The sequence below is a fragment of the Microtus oregoni genome, unplaced genomic scaffold, assembly GCF_018167655.1.
Source record: "Microtus oregoni isolate MIOR12 unplaced genomic scaffold, Mior012 000010F_ref0000083, whole genome shotgun sequence".
In the NCBI taxonomy this organism is placed as follows: Eukaryota; Metazoa; Chordata; class Mammalia; order Rodentia; family Cricetidae; genus Microtus; species Microtus oregoni.
In genome coordinates, this window is record NW_024543069.1 from 600,841 (window position 1) to 618,736 (window position 17,896).

At 34.7% G+C, this 17,896-nt stretch overlaps 1 protein-coding gene across 5 annotated transcripts in view; it reads right to left on the bottom strand.

The window, feature by feature from the left end:
- The window catches only part of Lrba (LPS responsive beige-like anchor protein), a 478,937-nt gene that overhangs the window by 334,776 nt on the left and 126,265 nt on the right, over positions 1 to 17,896 (bottom strand). For all 5 annotated transcript variants that reach the window (XM_041659437.1, XM_041659438.1, XM_041659435.1 and 2 more), the window contains exons 33-34: positions 17,762 to 17,895; positions 13,185 to 13,246 (exon numbers count right to left, since the gene is read on the bottom strand). In XM_041659437.1, the coding sequence (XP_041515371.1) occupies positions 13,185 to 13,246; positions 17,762 to 17,895 (196 nt within the window). The remainder of the gene's footprint in view (positions 1 to 13,184; positions 13,247 to 17,761; position 17,896) is intronic.

The following is a 17,896-nucleotide window of genomic DNA, read 5'->3' on the forward strand; positions in this document are numbered from 1 at the left end:
TGCATGTGGGTAGATAGCCCTCTCTGACACATGCATATTTTCCTATGTAGACAATAGATATTTAACTCATTTTTCTGAAGACCTCCAAATAATAGAGGAAGCATTCAAGTTTCATAAACACTTATGTCAAAATTATGAAAATACAAATAAATGTATTATAAATTTATTATTAAGTATTTATTGGTTTTGAATGGACAATATTATAATCTATCAAATAAAAATAACCTTAATTTCTATGAATACTAAAATATTATCCATTAAAATAAGTTGTGAATCTAGAAGAGCTAGTTCCAGGACAGGAACCAAAAACTACAGAGAAACCCTGTCTCGAAAATAAAAAAAAAAAAAAATAAGTTGTGAAGTTTGGAACTAAACATTATACAGAAACACACACACACACACAGAGGAACAAAGACTAAATTAACAAACACCCAAACCCCTAATTACCTATTTAATATTCTTATTAAAAAAAAGTTGAAGTGTTAGGGGTTTTAACTTATTTAGGCTTTGTTGATTAGTTTTCGTTTTCTTGGTTTGGGTTTTATTCATTGTGATATGTGTCTATGTATACATTCATTTGTTTATTACGGAGCACATACATCTATGTATATGTACTGTCTTTATTTCTTTTTGTTTAGCAAGGTCTCAGGTAGCCCAGGCTGGCCTAACACTCTCTATATAGCTCAGGCTGAACTTAAACTCCTAATCCTTCTTTCTTAGCAGGCTCTCATGTGCTGGAATTCCATGCTACAACACAGGGCCCAGTGTTTTCTTTTTTAAAGACATGTTGCTATGTTGTCTAGGCTGACACAAGCAATCCTCCTGCCTCAGACTCCGGAGGAGTTAAACTGAAGTGACACTGTGCTCAGCTAGGACTTGCATTTTTAATTAAATGCCCATAATAATTTTTAAAATGTTATAGTTATCTGCCTTTGTTAAAAAAAAAAATCAAACTGGATTTGCTATAGTTTGAATGACCTAGAGTAGACCATCACGAAAGAGAAACGCTATCACAAGTCAGAGAAGATATATTGAATTAAGAAGGAAATGTATGAACATAAACCCGAAGAACATTCTACACGAGACTAACGGTCAAACTGAGAAAAACTTGTTCTTGGTAAGGATACAGGAGCCTTCAGTGCACACAGTAAGCTTTCAGCCGCTCCTCAGCAGCGTATGCCTACATGTAGGAGCTTCCTCAGCAGTGCATCTGACACTCTGAGGAAAAGTCTCACTTCATCCTCTCGTCAGATGAGACGTCCTTCAGTGACAACAAAACGGGTAACTGCCCTTTGAAAAGAGCTACTCTCATTTTTGTGAACACATTGATGTATAAAAGCATAGTGTGGTTCTATGAGTAAAGTGAGAAATAAGAAAAAAATTGATTCTATTAAAATTTGATCAAAGAGCTTAATTTTATATTGTTACCAAAAAAAGCACATGAAATAGGGTCATAAATACAAGGAACTGGATATTTAAAATATTCATGGAATATTTAAACTATAAAGATCTTTAAATTTCAAAAGATCAGGATAACACATAATCAAAGACCTAATCATTATAAATATATCTTAACTATGTAAAATACTGAATTAGAAAACTTAGTTGTGCACAAGCACATAAAACATTACTATTTTCAAATGTCAAAAAATATTCTGCAATCAATAATGCTTTCTAATAATTTCCTAATTCAATTCAATTTTGTTAATATTGTGAAAAATAGTGTTCAATACAGAAAGCATGGTTTCCATAGATAGCAGAAGTTGTTCTAACCTTTTCTAGCTACAAGCTCCCAACAGATGATAATAATTAAGACTATCAGGGATGCACACTCAGGAGCTATAAAAATGTGTCCTATTAGTACATGGTCAGCCCGCTTGGCAACTCTGCTTCTCCAGACATATGGCAATTCCTGCCCTTTGAGGTCTGAAGTCAAGTCTTCAGGGAATCTCAAAGCCTGCACTGAAATTACAAGGCGGGTTCATTACAGACTGCTGGAGGGAGAGCATGAAAGACATCCATTACAACTTATAAAATGGCTAATTATTTTTTAAACATTTTTAAGCCATCTAATGTACTCAATGTAATAAAAAGCATTTACCAATCAAGTTATTTTTTAAAACATTAGTTTCATGGCCTGTCCATTATTCTTCATGGTTCCCATCTCCACCCTCAGAACATTTAACACTCATTTCACAATGATCAAAGAAAGACCTTAATATCATAGAAGTGAATTAAATTAACCCGTGCCTTTATAAAGCCTCTCCTACAGATTTACAAGCATGTTCCATACACAATTATGTTTTCTAAATTCAAATTTGGTTTGGATTAATATGCATTATTACCTTGAAATCAGCCTGACATATACATATAGAAATGCTTCTTTAGACTTAATTTTGATAAAAGGTATCTGTTTCTCTAATTTTATTACATTACAAACTAATAATCATAAAAAGTATGAATATAAAATAATATAAAGTCTCAGTCAATAACTAAAAAGATTTCCTCAAATATATGCAAAAACTAAAACATATGAAGGTTTGAATGTTTAAAATTAAAAGACTTTCTATAAGTTGATAAACAGGAGTTGATATATTTGGATGTCTTTGCCTTGCCAGAATTTTTTAATATAAAAAATATAAATATTTTCTAATTAATAACTGTTGTCACTTTAACTGCTCAAAAGTCTAGATGCTTTTTGACTTGGGAGAATAAAATGTCTATTTATTAAGTTTCACAACAAAACAATGTTACTTCTGAATATTTATTCCAGTAACAAATCTTTATAAAATGTTATATAAAATTCATTAGCTTGCCTCAATCATTTCTTCAAAGCACATGTATGTTCTTTTGTGACAGACTAATTCCAAAAAGCAATTACAACCTCTATCCATATGTAAAAAACAACAGAAACAAGTACATTAACTCAGTTTTAAAAAAATAAAAAATCTAAGGAAAACAGATTACCAATGATTTATATGGATGTCTAGTGCTGACGTTAATTACAAGTAACCTAATAAAATAGTGCCATTATTATTGTGTAGAAGTAACAGCCATAGGCTTAGAAGCAGAGCTCTTTATGCTGCCTTCTGCATGCACAGTCCCACAGCACACAACATTAAGAATTAAACATGTGGTAAATAAGGCTGTGTAGAAAACAGCAGCTTTTAACTAAAAGCAGAAAAGTTTCCTGCTGTTTAACCATTTGGAGTCTTCTATGCTGCACACCATCCACCATAAACGTATACTATGCAATTCATCAAAAAAAAATCAAGGTTAATATAAAATGAGATTTTAATTCACTGCTCAAGTTTAACTTCAAATAAACAATAATTGGAAAAATGCATACATTTGGTTGGCATTAATCATAAGCAAGTAAGATTTATGTTTATGTTGTGGAATGATATGGCTTCAGAACTAAAATTATCTGAACATCATACTACACGGACCCATAAAACTCTAGTCTCCGATACTTAAACATATACTATAGAAGAAAGATACAAGTAATAATTTCTCATAGATGTTGAGCCAAGTACACATTTAATGACTTCTGTTGTGAAAAGAAGCAAGACTTTCAATACAGAATGATTCAGTAATCTTCAAATATCAATACTCTTAATAATATGTCAGCTGAGACCAGTACGGCACTGAATTCCAAATACATGCTTTGAATAGACACCATGATGTAAGCCACCTACAACATAACTTAAATAGCAATATAAGTAACCTGAAAATCTGATGCTCTTACATCTGAAGCTTCTTGTGTCTCAACATGATGCTCAAGTCATGCTTAACAGAAATTGTATGTATTTAAATGTGGAATGTTTTGTTTGAATAAATCTGTTTAGTTTAAATGGTAAGATCAAGTAATGAACAACTATATCACCTTGTGTATTTAGCATAACTTTTGAAGCCAGAATCTTGTTGGGACCAATTGAGTCCTGGCCTTCAGCAGCTTTTCCCTGTCTAAAGCCTTCTAATTGAAGTTACTAAAAGCTGTGCTTTGCTTTGCCTAGAGGATCAGAAGCTGGGATTTTCACCTGTTGGCCATTGACTGCAGGGTATTTAAGCCTCCATGGTGCTGTTAAAGAAGGGATTTTTTTTGGTACCAGTGTTGGAAGGTCTGTACGTCGGTCTGTCTCTGCGTGTGTATTCTCAAACCTCCAGCCCCTTGCCAGAAGCTTGTGAACTGGGTTCTAACTGGGGGCCGCGGTGAGTGGCAGAATCTGATTTTTAAGAGAACTTTCTCCAACAAAATTCAAGTTGCAGATCATCAGGCTATACAAACTTGTGAAGATAATGACATATTCAGAAAGTTTTTTTAAGTTTTGGGAAAAAAAATGAAGCATGAATTAAGTTAAAATAAATGTGATATAAATGAGAAAGACTAATGTTTACAAAGGAAACATGCAAACATCACATTCTTAACACACATCAATGTTTACACACTTGGCATGCCGTACAGACTTTCCTAAGGAGAGATATCATTATAATAAGAAGAAGAAGTGATGGAATCACCATGGCGTCTATGGAAAAAGCCAATGTGACCCATAAATGTTATCTACATGGAAAGGAAGGCAAAAATTGCTGAGCTATGAAAAATTCTTAGAGAATTAATATTTTATGTTTCAAGATGGAACAGGTTAGACAGGACATATAATTATAAAAATTAAAATAATCTCAGAGCCGGGCCGTGGTGGCGCACGCCTGTAATCCCAGCACTCGGGAGGTAGAGACAGGCGGATCTCTGTGAGTTCGAGACCAGCCTGGTCTACAAGAGCTAGTTCCAGGACAGGCTCCAAAACCACAGAGAAACCCTGTCTCGAAAAACCAAAAAAAAAATAAAATAAAATAATCTCAGAGAAGAAGAAATAGTGTTATTTTACTTTGTGAAGTAAAGATATAAGACAAAAATTAAATTCCCAAAGGAAAAAAAGAGAGACTGAAAATACTAATAAAAGGAGAAGGAACTGTCCAGAAAGATGGCTCAGCAGTTAAGGGCACTGTTCACGGCCCAATCAGCAGAGGACCAGAGTTCGATTCCCGGCTTCCACACGGTGGCTCGCAGCCATCTGTCCTGAGCTCCTGCACCTTCTTGTGGCATATGGAGAAGAAAAAAAAAAAAGGCTTTGTGTGCTGGAAACACAAGTCAGCACTAATAACTTTAAATTGTGGCTACTTTGTTCCATGAGCAGTTCTGTATATTTTTATTAATATTAACAAACAAGATCTTAGTATATTCATAACACTAAATAAAAAATAAAGTCTTTAGAATATAAAAAAATTGATTCATTCAAGGTTAGAAAATTTGCTAGTCATCAATACGATAAAAAAATGTTTATAAATAGTCAAAATCAGTCACTGTGGCATTTTCTACCCTCAATCTTTTCTTTCAAAAAATGGTCAAAGTGATTTGCCTTTTTATCTTGCATAACTCAAAATGGAGACAACGATAATCTCAATACTGTCCCTGCATAAAATTGAGGATTTTTTGCTACCAAAAAAGCAAATAACTAGTTTTAGGTCTCTGATTATGGCTTCATTAAAGACTAAGTCAATGTTCAGGCTTCATATTTAGTAAGCATTGTTTGCAACTTCTAAACTTTCATGTCATAAAATAGTGGTATAACTAAAATGTAGGCACCATAAAGATACAACAGGTAGAATGCATACCTGTAGTACCTGTCTTGAAGGTAATATAATATACTACATAACAATCTTATCTCAACAGCCACCGAAGTCAAGCAGTCAAACGCTTTAAAGAGAAGCAATGTGACTTGGATCATAAAAAGCTGGTAAGGCCAAATTTAACTAACTGCTCTGACTGAAATCCATTACTGTACCATAAGTATACTTTTATTAAAAGAAAATGTTATAGTTGAATATAGCTGAGCCTTTAAAAAGTCATCAAAGGATTTGACATCACACCAAGGAGATTTAAAACTAGTGTTAAGCTAACTTTCCTTAACACCACGAGTAGACTCATTTAAAGCTGGAATTGGAAGGTGAGCAACAACCAGTAGCAACTAAGAAACAGAGACACTCCAGGTCACATGAAATTCAAGGAGAAATGCCATACTCTGGCTATTCCCATTTGTGTTCCTCCCTTTTCCTCTCTTCTTAATCCAAAATTTAAAAGAGGAGTTGTAAAACAGCAGGGAGTCAAATTAAAACACACTTTATTTCCAAATGTCTCCATCCTCACAAGCTGACTTCCTGTCAGGAAGAGTTCCATTTCACTGAATACCCCAATCAGCAGGGAACTTGCAGAATTAAGTGCCAGTTGATATTACTTTGTTTTGCATTTGCCACCCTTGAGAATAATGTTCAAAGATGTCGTTACATAGTCAGCATGGTCTCATCCTTCTGACTAGACGGCCAAGCCACAGGGTGTACTGCCCATTCCACAAAATGTACCTTTCAAAGTTATGTTTTCTAAAACCTAGTGTGCTGGTGAATCAACGGGATGCCTGTATTTCAAATTAAGCCCAGTATGGAAAATGAAATTATGTTTTCTTTGGCTGTAAAAAGCATTGTAATTAATATCAAAGGAGAGTCTACATCAAAACATTAATAAAGAGCACTGTTCAGTGTATGCTCACTGACCTATCATTTGATTTAAACATTTTTAGACACATTTTGTTCTTGCAAAATGTTACTTTACACTTGATTTACTTTGATTTTTGTATGTGCTAGCTGTTATATGAAGATATATGTTCCCACCTTCAAATGAAGTTTTTTTTATAAAGTTCTGGAACAATACAAAACATTAGCTGGTTATTAAGCATGAAATAGTTAACAAGATTATGTCTCTTTTTTAATTGCTAGAAATTCTAAGATTTTTATGATCAACTCAACTACTTTGTAGCAACTTCCTATCTACACTGGAAAGGTCTTCTCTGCCATCTTATAAGGTCAACTGTTTACACTGCACGAAATTTAAATTAGCTCTGGATGCTTCAAAGAGAATATCTATTCTTTCACTTACTGCATATTCCACTTACAAGTTCCCACAGTTGCTTTATGGCAGAGCTGGGTGATGACACTGGAAAATTTTTATTAATTTTATTAATGGCACAAACTATGCTATTCATTCTCATTTCACAAGCCATCAAAAGATCATAGGTACTGACAATAACAAAACCTCAGAAACAGCCCATTTATATATCCACTAATTTTCTAAAAGTATATTCTACATAAGATGTAGAAAAACAGCAAAAAGGGAAGGAATAAGATAACAAAAACGTAGAAATATAAAACTATATTAATTCTGGTTGAACTATGGTAGATATAAACCACTCTTAAAGAAATAAATTCCCCCCCCAAAGTACTATTTACCTTGTAAAAAAAAGTTGGTTACAAAGGAAACTGAATATTTACAGAATGTGAAAGAATATTTCAACATTTAGTACATCTTCTAAATCTGCTGCTATGCAAACAGCTTTGAGCAAGGAGAAGAAAAATACTTATTTTTTTCCACTTAAATATAAAAATCCAGCCACACACCAATATAGTAATTGATTTATATAAGCGTGTCATTTTTCAAGAACCTGAGATTCACTATTTCTCACATTCTCTACAGGTGTGATGCATGAAATGAATGTTAGGCTTAGACCAACGAAGTGGCTTAGAAATAAGATTAGTAGTCAGAGCAAGAGAGAGAGACAGAGACAGAGACAGAGACGAAAAAATAAGAGAGGAAGGAAGGAAAGAAGGAAGCAGGGAGGGAGGGAAGGAGAAAGGGAGGGAGAGAGGCAGGGAGGGGGTCTGCAAAAAAATTCCACAAAAGAGGTCATTAGGAGCTAGCATAGAGTCAGGGGCCTGTAATTCCAACACTTTGAAACTAAGGCAAGATTGCTAGCTCTAGACCAGATTGGGCTAACACAGTGAGACCAGAGATCAAAAAACAAAAATATAAAAGGGAAAGAAAGTCATCACCTCCTTCTCACTAAGACCTTAGTTCATCAGTTAATATGTACTCAAAGTGTATCATGTCCTTCCTTCAAAGTAGAGCAAGAATTCAGAATTCAAATTAGTCTTTCAGATTACAGTAGAATTAGAATAAGATAATTTCTAAGATGGACTCTGCTTGTTAGAGAAAAACTTTCCAATGACTGCAAAACACAAGAATTAATATAAATGAGGACAACTCACCTAAATAGGCATGCATACTAATCTATTCAGCCACTAGCTAGTAAATGTGATCTGGTTGTTATCATAATACGTACGACAGGAAAAAAGGGACAAAAACTGTAATATAGTATAAGTACTAAAACAGCTTGTAGATTTATCAGTTTAACTTCAACCTTTGCACTTAATTTGCATACCAAATATTGGAGGCAGCCACGCCAAAAATTGACAATGAGTAAAAGCTAATGTAATTTGGAGCCATTTTTATCTTAATTTACAGAAAAAGCAAACACATTTAAAGGGCATTATAACATAATAAACACATACTAAGTTTGTGACTGGGAAGAAAATCGGGTCCTGTACAATCAAAGTAGTCATTGGTTATGTCACTACACTATTGGGACAATGTGCTAGCAACTCCAGAATTTGAGGCTGAGGCAGGAGGATAACAAGATTCAGGTTGGACTAAGATATACAGGAAGACCCTACCTCAATCCACATCCCCTGTTTTCAAGAAACCAAATTTTAAAAAAAAAAGTTTTTGGTAATATCCCTTACTTATTTAACAAACATTTAATGAAATTTTTCTGCAAAATATCACAGATTATTGTCTTTAGGCCTTTAAGGCCTTCATAAATAAATATACACCTAAGTTAAATGCATAACTGAATAAAAACAATATATGAATATTATTGTGTAATTATGTAATATATTGTATATTCTATGATTATATAATATGTGAATATTTATAATATATAATTATGTAATATATATAATTTCCTATTAATATATGCTGTTCTGATCCTATCTTCTAGACTTCATACTAACACCTGAGCAGAATCAAATTATGATTACAATAAAAATTCATTTTGTGGTGTCAGGTAGTTGACTTGAAGCTGGACACATAGCTCAATCTGTAAAGCATTTGCATGAAAGCCCTAAACATACACTAAACAATCCTTGGCACGGCATAAACCAGGCTTCAAATTGCATACTGATACGCCGAACTATCAAGAGATTGAGACAGAAGGTTGACAAATCTGAAGTTCGCTTGTGTTAAGATAGAAAGTACCACCAGGAGAGCCTGAGCTATTTAGAGTGACCATCTCAAAATAAGAAGAACAAAGTTATCATTTATAAGAGGAGCTAGTAAAGAAGGAAAAATCATGTGCCAAGACAGAAAAATGATGGCACATTTGGGCAACTTTAAGAACTTCAAGATGACAGTAAAGGACATTCAAGCCCCACCTCTCGAAAAACTAAATCACAAAACAATGGGCACGCTGTTCTGTTATTTACTAGTTTGTGTGACTTGCCTGCTCTTAAGATACCCATCATGATCATGAAAGGGAATGTTTGTGCACTACAAGGGCAAGGGCAAGAACATTAGTATCATAGATTCCACAGAGATCAATTCAAACTAGAGAAGCAGAACTTACTAGACAAAAAGAAAACTACAGAAAGAAAAGTAACATTCTACTAATAGTAAAACCAAAAAATGAACATAAAATGACATTTTAAAAACTATAATGATGCTGATTGCTATGTGACTATTAGCCGTTGTTAAGTGGCAATTCTAAGACACAAACCTCAAGTGAAAAACAAAAACAAAAAACAAAAAAAAATTATCATTACTTCCATATGAAGAAAAGATTTCCAAACTATGCATAATGTCGATTTAAATATTTTTTAATCAGGCTGAACATTTAAGTAAACTTTTTCTGCTAATTAATAACTCAGACAGGATGCCAAGCCGGACCATGTGATGCTGCTAGTTTTTCTATATACTGTATGCATTTCTGATCAATGGGAAAAGAATAGATGACCTGGCAGAAGGCTCAGACAATAATATGTGATTTACAGGACATGAATGCCACTACCACAAGATTTATCTGACAGCCCTCTCCGATAGTGGACTGTTGAGTATCCGATGGAATGATTTCTAGTCGAGAAAGTCTACTACTGAGTAGCCATACACATTATTTATTTATTAGATGTTTTGGGTTGAAACCATTTTTAAATGATGCACTTCACAATGCACAGCCATAAATTCAGCTTTAAGCCCGAGAAGGGAGGTAGTGTTATTGGAATGCATGTCAGACTGAATTAGGATGAGCAGCACAACACTTTTATAAAGTGGCCTTGAATGCAATGTCAGTTCTTTCAAAAATGATATTAATGTCAAATGAGCAAGATACAAGCACTTTATACAGCACTGAAGTAATATTACTTCAAATACTTATTTAATATTTTCTTTAAACTCATTCTTAACTGGCTTATCCACAAACACAACACAAGAGGCCATTACTACATTACATTTTTTCAGACAAACTGAGTTTGAAATATAGCTGAAAACTTTTCAACTTTTTGTGTCTGTCTAGAAATATGTACTTCTCTAAAGACTGAATACAGTTATATTTTCAGTAAAGCGATTTGATCTGAGGATGTGGCTCAGTGGCAGAACCCTTGCTAATATGTGTAAAGTCTGACCAAGATTTATTCCTGAGCACTAAAAAAAAATTAATTAAAAAAATCAGTGTTTAGAGCTTACCTATAACTTATTTTATATGGTATTCAAGTGTTGAATTAATTTAACTAACTTTACTCAAAAGCAAAATATTGGATATTAAAAGAGTTATTTAAGCCTACTAAAATAGTCTAAATGTTTTAAATAGGATAAACTATAGAATGATGCTTAATCAACTAGTAACAAGGAAAGAGTAAAAATGTCATGTTGGTCAGAGCTTTAAAGACTATATAGTGATCCATTTTGTCTACTGACAGCAAGTCACATATGATCAGCTCTTACTACTTAAACTGAGACTATAATTATATTTTGTAATAAAGTATGGTTAAGTACCCTGGTCTTTAAAATTTCAGAAAGAAAATAAGTTGTGAATGAGCTCAAGAAAAATAATCAGAATATAGCAGACTGCCATGAAATTAACACCAACTAATTTGTAAAGTTCTAAATCAAATTTGCAGATGTTAAGCTCATAAGCATATCCCATTATTTATGTGATGAAAAAGGAGTTTTTGACCTGATCTTTTGATCTTTGGCACTCAATGCTCTCCATCTCCTCTTAAAAAATTAATTAAAAATTTAGCAAGATGGTAGCATTTTACTTCCCACCCTATCTCACACTAAAAAAAAATTATCAATCAAACTCAAGACATCCCCACCCAGTATCTGCAAAATGTCCTTTCAAAATTTAATTTCATATCTCTTCAGCTTTCATGTAGAAAAAGACAGTTCACTTCTTAACAAAATAAATCACTTTTGTGATTACCAAGTTGACCTCTTTGAATTAGGAAAATTCAAAGTGAAAAATGTAATTATCACCCTGGAACAATCTGTATACATCTGGAGCTAATTCTAGCTTCATTTTTCACATCATTTTTCACACTGTGTTACATCTTGTAGAGATGTCATGGGACCTTTGAAGAACTCATAAAAAAAAGTGCTGAGAACTTCAAATACCCAACAATGTGTGTTATTCAAACATAAGCCTTAAAAATTTCTGATTTTCAAAACTTACTCTTCTGAGTGATTTCCATATGCCATTTGATCAGATAAGCATTAAGCAATACTGTGACATCCATGACAAATAGGTGTTATCAAGTGTCATTCTTTATCTTTGCAGCGTCTGACATCCAAATACATAATGTGCTACATTTGAAGTAGCTTTTATATACCAAACCAAATTCAATCCTAAGCTGAAAAGGTGAAACTTCGTTATCGAAATTTACATATGAACCAACTATATCGCTGTACACAACAGAACCACAGTCTTAGGATGAATCTGGGAGAACTAAAGAAGAGGTACCTTCGAGCAGGTATAAAACTGTATGCCGTGGCTTCCATCCAAGAAATAAACAATCAATCATTAAAATCAGATGGCCTAATGACACACTTTACCAAGTAAGCTTTTGAGAAAGAGCATTCTAAAGAAAATGGTTAAACTATAAAAACAGAATACTCACAAAATCTAAGACTAACAGGCCTCTTAAGAAATGTAACTGCTCTTTACAAGGTCATTATAAAATTCCATTAGCTATAATCTCTACAAGTAATTATTCTTATTCCACTTTATTGATAACAAAGAGTATTGATTTTTCACACCTTCTATGATTCTTTAATTTGTATTCATGAAATGTCCATCAGCACAGTCTAAATAAATTTGGCAACATAGGCACTAAAATGAATAAATCGATACAAAAAAACATTAATTTTGTATTATCCTTATTCTTTAGGCAAGTAAACCATGAGAGCTGTAAATGCAGGTCAAAGGTGTTGAAATGGGTCAAAACCCTTGACCTCTAAAGCAATACCCTTCCTATTAAAAAAGGCTATTTTAAAGTTTTAAGTAGAGGAATTTACTACCAGCAAGATCCCACTTTAAAAAGACTACAAAAGAACTCAATAAAAACAAACATTCATCTGTTTATTTGAAAACCAGAAAACAAAACATCAAAGGATTTATCATTTTTTAATTTAAAAATTATTAAAGCTAAACACAAGGTTTCTATACACTGGAATCAATCTTGCTGTGAGGAATTCGTTTTGTACATCTTTACGATGATGGTTGCTACATCTTCAATGATATTTTCCCAAGTCTACTGTGTATGTCAAAAATAATTAGCAATGACAAGGATTCAAAATTATTTATTACTCATTTTATAACCCCTGCACAAAAGGGAGGCAAACCCATGGATCCCAGGGGAATCAGACTGGCACCCCACAAAGTACATAAATAAAGCTATTTCTAGAACACAGAGTAAAGACAGTCACGTCAAGATCAACTGATTCAAGCATTTTAGTATAATTCTAAAAACTACCTCTTTTTCGTTTATCTAAATTCTCTCTCAGCTCATGCTTCAAAATCATCTACACCATATATAAGAAATCATTTTAAGACAGAAATTAAACTTATTTTCACACAGCATACAAAACTTTGCCACAAAAACCTGATAAGGCAGGAATGACTTCACTGTCAAACAAATGTACGTGAAGAAGGACTTTTACTTTGACATTTAATCTTGTTTGTACCCACCTGAGAACACAGCAGCATAACCAGCTCCACAACTGAACTACTGGACTTCATGCAAACCAGACCTATTTAAAAGAGAAGGTTATTCAAAAAACACAAAGTTTAAAAAAAAAAAGGCAGAGATCAACTTTTTATGTTATTTTTGTCCAGATTCGATTTAAGCAAAAATGTTAAAGTGCTAAGAACTATACCTGTACTCTGTAGCTACTTTAAAACAGGTACCAAAACTACCAAAACTGTAAATGACTTTAACTTTCAAAATACCCAAACATTTACTATGACTTCTTCTACTGTAACGTTTCACAATACCCATGGAAATGCAGCATACGCCATGCTGACCGTGATCATCTACATTTTGTTTGGGAAAGCTGATCATTACACATGCAGAGAAGGGAAATGACTCCTGACCTTTGCTTTCTCCACCACACTCTCTCCCTTCAACCCTCCAGCTATCAATCAAGTTTCCATTTTGTTTCATGGCAGCAGACATCCCAAACACTCTTATTAGTACCTTGACCTCCGACCTCACACTAAACCTTAACAGAAATGCAAGCCATTGTCTGCTATGTATTCCTCATTTCCTATAAACTAATTATTTACATTTTCCTTTCTATGTTTTGTTTTAGATTAACTAAAAATGTCCTTAGGAAGGAACTTTTATATCATTAATGACCATCTAAAGAGTCATTTAGTTTAAATCCCCAATATAATCAAAGAGCAGTTCAAAGAATTTGCTATAGCTATTATATTTAGAAGGTAATTCCAATAATTATGAGGATTGGATAACCCAATAAGATTATAATGATCAAAAACTTATAACTGATAATTCTGTATTCACTAACTCCTTGTGACATTTAAAAGCCCTAAAATAGTACCTTTTTTTACTCCATTAAAGCTCTTCTACATGTAGAGAACAGAGTCTCCACCTCTTATCTTTATGCTCTGTAGTTTTCCTTCTTTTTAAATAATAATCCCTCAGCTGAACAGTGGCGCAGGTTGGCATTTTGAAGCTTTACAAATACCTTTCATTTTCTGTTTAAGAAGTGAGAACCATTTTTCCCAGGTCTAGAAATGACAGGAGTGATGCTGGCAGTGTACATAAGTCAGCTAAGAGCTGCGTGCACTAGGCAAGCAGGTCATTAAATAACGCAGGAGTTTGCAATGCTAAGATGGTTTTAAAACACCTCACTCCAACGCTGCCAAGCAGGAGAGAAAGGACAGAGCTACAATCTCTCTTGTCTGGCCTGGGTGACTATTGTCTGAAACCTGGTTACTTCTCAAAATGTAACCCAGATACACGCCCAGTTTCAAAACCAAGTCCTCTTGCTGAGAGTGGGAGAAAAAGTCTCCAGGGAAGAGCAAACCAATTGGTTACACAAGACCAATTGATTAGTCCTGAAAATATAAATAAAAATATCATATAGGCTAAGCAGGTTATATTTAGAAATATACAACAATTAATGAAAAAAGAGGCTATAAATTTGAAAGAAAGTAATGAGGGTCATATGGGAAGGTTTGGAGGTAGGAAGGAGAAGGAAAAAGTGATGTAATTATGATCTCAAAAATAAAGGAAAATTAACAAAAGAACTAATATCGCATAGTGCATCAATTCTGAACCCTTCACAGTTAGGTAGTTAATCCTCATTGGATTCGTTAATTAATTAATTACCTCCACAGGAACCAGAATTACCATCTCTGGATTCTAGTCTGGACATTTTCACATCTGTTCACATGTATAATGAACAATAGCGATAGAAAGACTTCAGGCATCCAAAATTAGAAAGGTTTATACAATGTTCTTTGATCTACCATACATACAGGTATTTCAATACTTATACAGAAACTTACATGTATATGCATTTGTTTTCAGTCTTATTTCAGAATGGCATAGCACATATGATCTTCATATTCAATATAAAGATAACAAAGAAAACATACACTGAAGAATTGATTGTTGAGAAAAATAATGATAGTGAAAGCTCATGTTTACTTGAACAATTAATGTGGCTTTGCAGAGTAGTAAGAGTAGTAGAGTGGAGGAGTAGAGAGGGAGACACCATAGACCTGGTACTGGACTGCTCACACTAACTGCCTGCTTAAAGGACATTCATGCTACAAACACCAAAACAAAACCATGAATAAAGATGAAAGTTCATAGGTGGGCATACTACTTTAAAAATAATTATTGGATATAGGAAACAAAAATTAGGCTTTGAAAAGTCTTGCAATTCAGATTTCCAAGCATTTTTTAAATCAATTATTTTCAAATTATATTATTTTAATAAATATGTATCCTTTAGAATAACATCAAGTAGTCTATTATTAAATAACTTATTGATGCATAAAACTTAAATGAAGTATTTCTAAATTACAATTTCTTTTCAAATGAATTCATTACTACTGTTGAACTCTGGAAATGAAATCATGCATCATTAAATGTAAATTAATATTTAGGACACTAAAGAAGAAATGGGGATTTCTTACCAAGATACTTGGGCTTTAATAAATTATAAGTACTTGCCTTACACTATCAATCTTGCCCGAAAACAAACGAAACTCAATAATTATAACACAATCATATTCAAACAAAAATATTAATTCTGATTGTCATAAAAGTTCTCAAGCTTGACTTGTACAATCTCTAGTTCGGGGACAGCAGCTGATATTTTTCAGTTAACCTATTAAATTAGTTGTTTTGAGATAGTTTCCCAGTTCTACTGGTAGTCTCACCACTACAAAGCTTAGGTTCTTAAATAGAGTCAGTTGTTTAAAAAGGTGTTTTCTGTTGAATTGATTCCTATCGCCTGAGGAAACTCGGGGTGAATCTTCCTTCATCTAAGTGAGTCATCTTCTCTAATATTTCAATAAATTTCCTACATAATGCCTCAAGCCAAAAAGAAGGAAAGAAGGAAGAAGGGAGAGAGGGAGGAAAGGAGGGAAGGAATGAGACAAGGAAAGGAAGGAGGGAGGATGTGAGGGAGAGGAGGGAAAGAGGGAGGGAGAGGAGGGAGGGAGGGAGGGAGGGAGGGAGGGAAGGAGAGAGGGAGGGAGGGAAGGAGGGAGGGAGGGAGGGAGGGAGGGAGGGAGGAAGGAAGGAAGGAAGGAAGGAAAAAACTGCTATCCTTGATCCATTCTACAAGTAGCATAGGAATTAGTCTCCTCAGCAATCTTCCTTTACATGCTACTTAGCGAGACAACTACAAAGCACCCTACTAAAGTAGACCTAGTCACCTAAGTATGATATGAGCAGGGAAATTTACAATAGCACTGTTACTTGTAAAATAATAATGCAATCCACATTACTCATCTGTGGCAAGATATGGCTGTTACTATGGATGGGGGGGGGGGGAGTTTGAGACACAGTTTCTCTGTATAACAGCCCTGCTGTCCTTGAACTCACTGAATTCAGAGATCTTCCTGCATCTGCCTCCCAAGTACTGGGATTAAAGGTGTGCACTACCATTCCCAGCTTCTATAGATCTTAAATTCAAGTAAAACCCTGATACACTGCTCTCATAATTCTCTACCCCATGGTTAATTTGATTGTACTAGAAATTGTACTAATGATCAAAAATTGAAACTCAATAATAAAACACTTGCATAGCATGTACAAGATTCCCGAGTTCAACCTCTATAACTAGAAAACAAACACTACTGCTTTGGCTTAATACTTTTATACTTCATCCAAATTGCTGGTTAAAAAAACTAAAAAAAAAAAGCAAAACTAAAATATTAAAATATAACAGACTTGCCCTGGGCACCAGGGAGCCCCTCTAGGTCCAAGTCTCTTGCCAACGATGTCCCCAGTTAGTTCCTGGGGCAGCTGAGAATAGGGAACCTGAAATGACCCTATCCTATAGCCACACTGACGAACATCTTGCATATCACCATAGAACCTTCATCAGGTGATGGATGGAGATAGAGACAGAGATCCACACTGGAGCACCGGACTGAGCTCCCAATGTCCCAATGAGGAGCAGAAGGAGGGAGAAGATGAGCAAAGAAGTCAGGACCACGAGGGGTGCACCCACCCACTGAGACAGTGGAGCTGATCTATTGGGAGCTCACCAAGGCCAGCTGGACTGTGACTGAAAAAGCATGGGATAAAACCGGACTCTCTGAATACGGCGGACAATGAGGGATGCTGAGAAGCCAAGGACAATGGCACGGGGTTTTGATCCTACTTCATGTTCTGGCTTTGTGGGAGCCTAGCCAGTTTGGATGTTCACCTTCCTAAACCAGGATGGAGTGGGGAGGACTTTGGACTTTCCACAGGGCAGGGAACCCTGACTGCTCTTCAGACTGGAGATGGAGGGGGAGAGGAGTGGGGGGAGGGGGAGAGGAGTGGGAGGAGGGGGAGGAAAATGGGAGGCGGGGAGGAGGCGGAAATTTTTTTTTCAATAACAAAATATAAAAAATAAAAAAAAAATAACAGATTTGTGATAAAGTCTTCAAAAGTCACAGACGCCTAAGGGCCTCACCAATGGTGAAAATATTTAAGAAGATGCAGACATTTCTCATGCAAGCATATAGCTTTGTAATGTAAAGAAATAAAAACAGAATAAAGGAAAGGCACCTACTTGTTCCTTCTATAAGCAGTTCCTGTCCGTGACTACCCAGAAGTGTCCGAGAAAGGAAAGGTGCAAAATCCACAAAAATCTCTCGCAGCAGAGGAGCTGCCTTCTCCAGTGCGTGCTCCAGCCTCTCGGAGATAC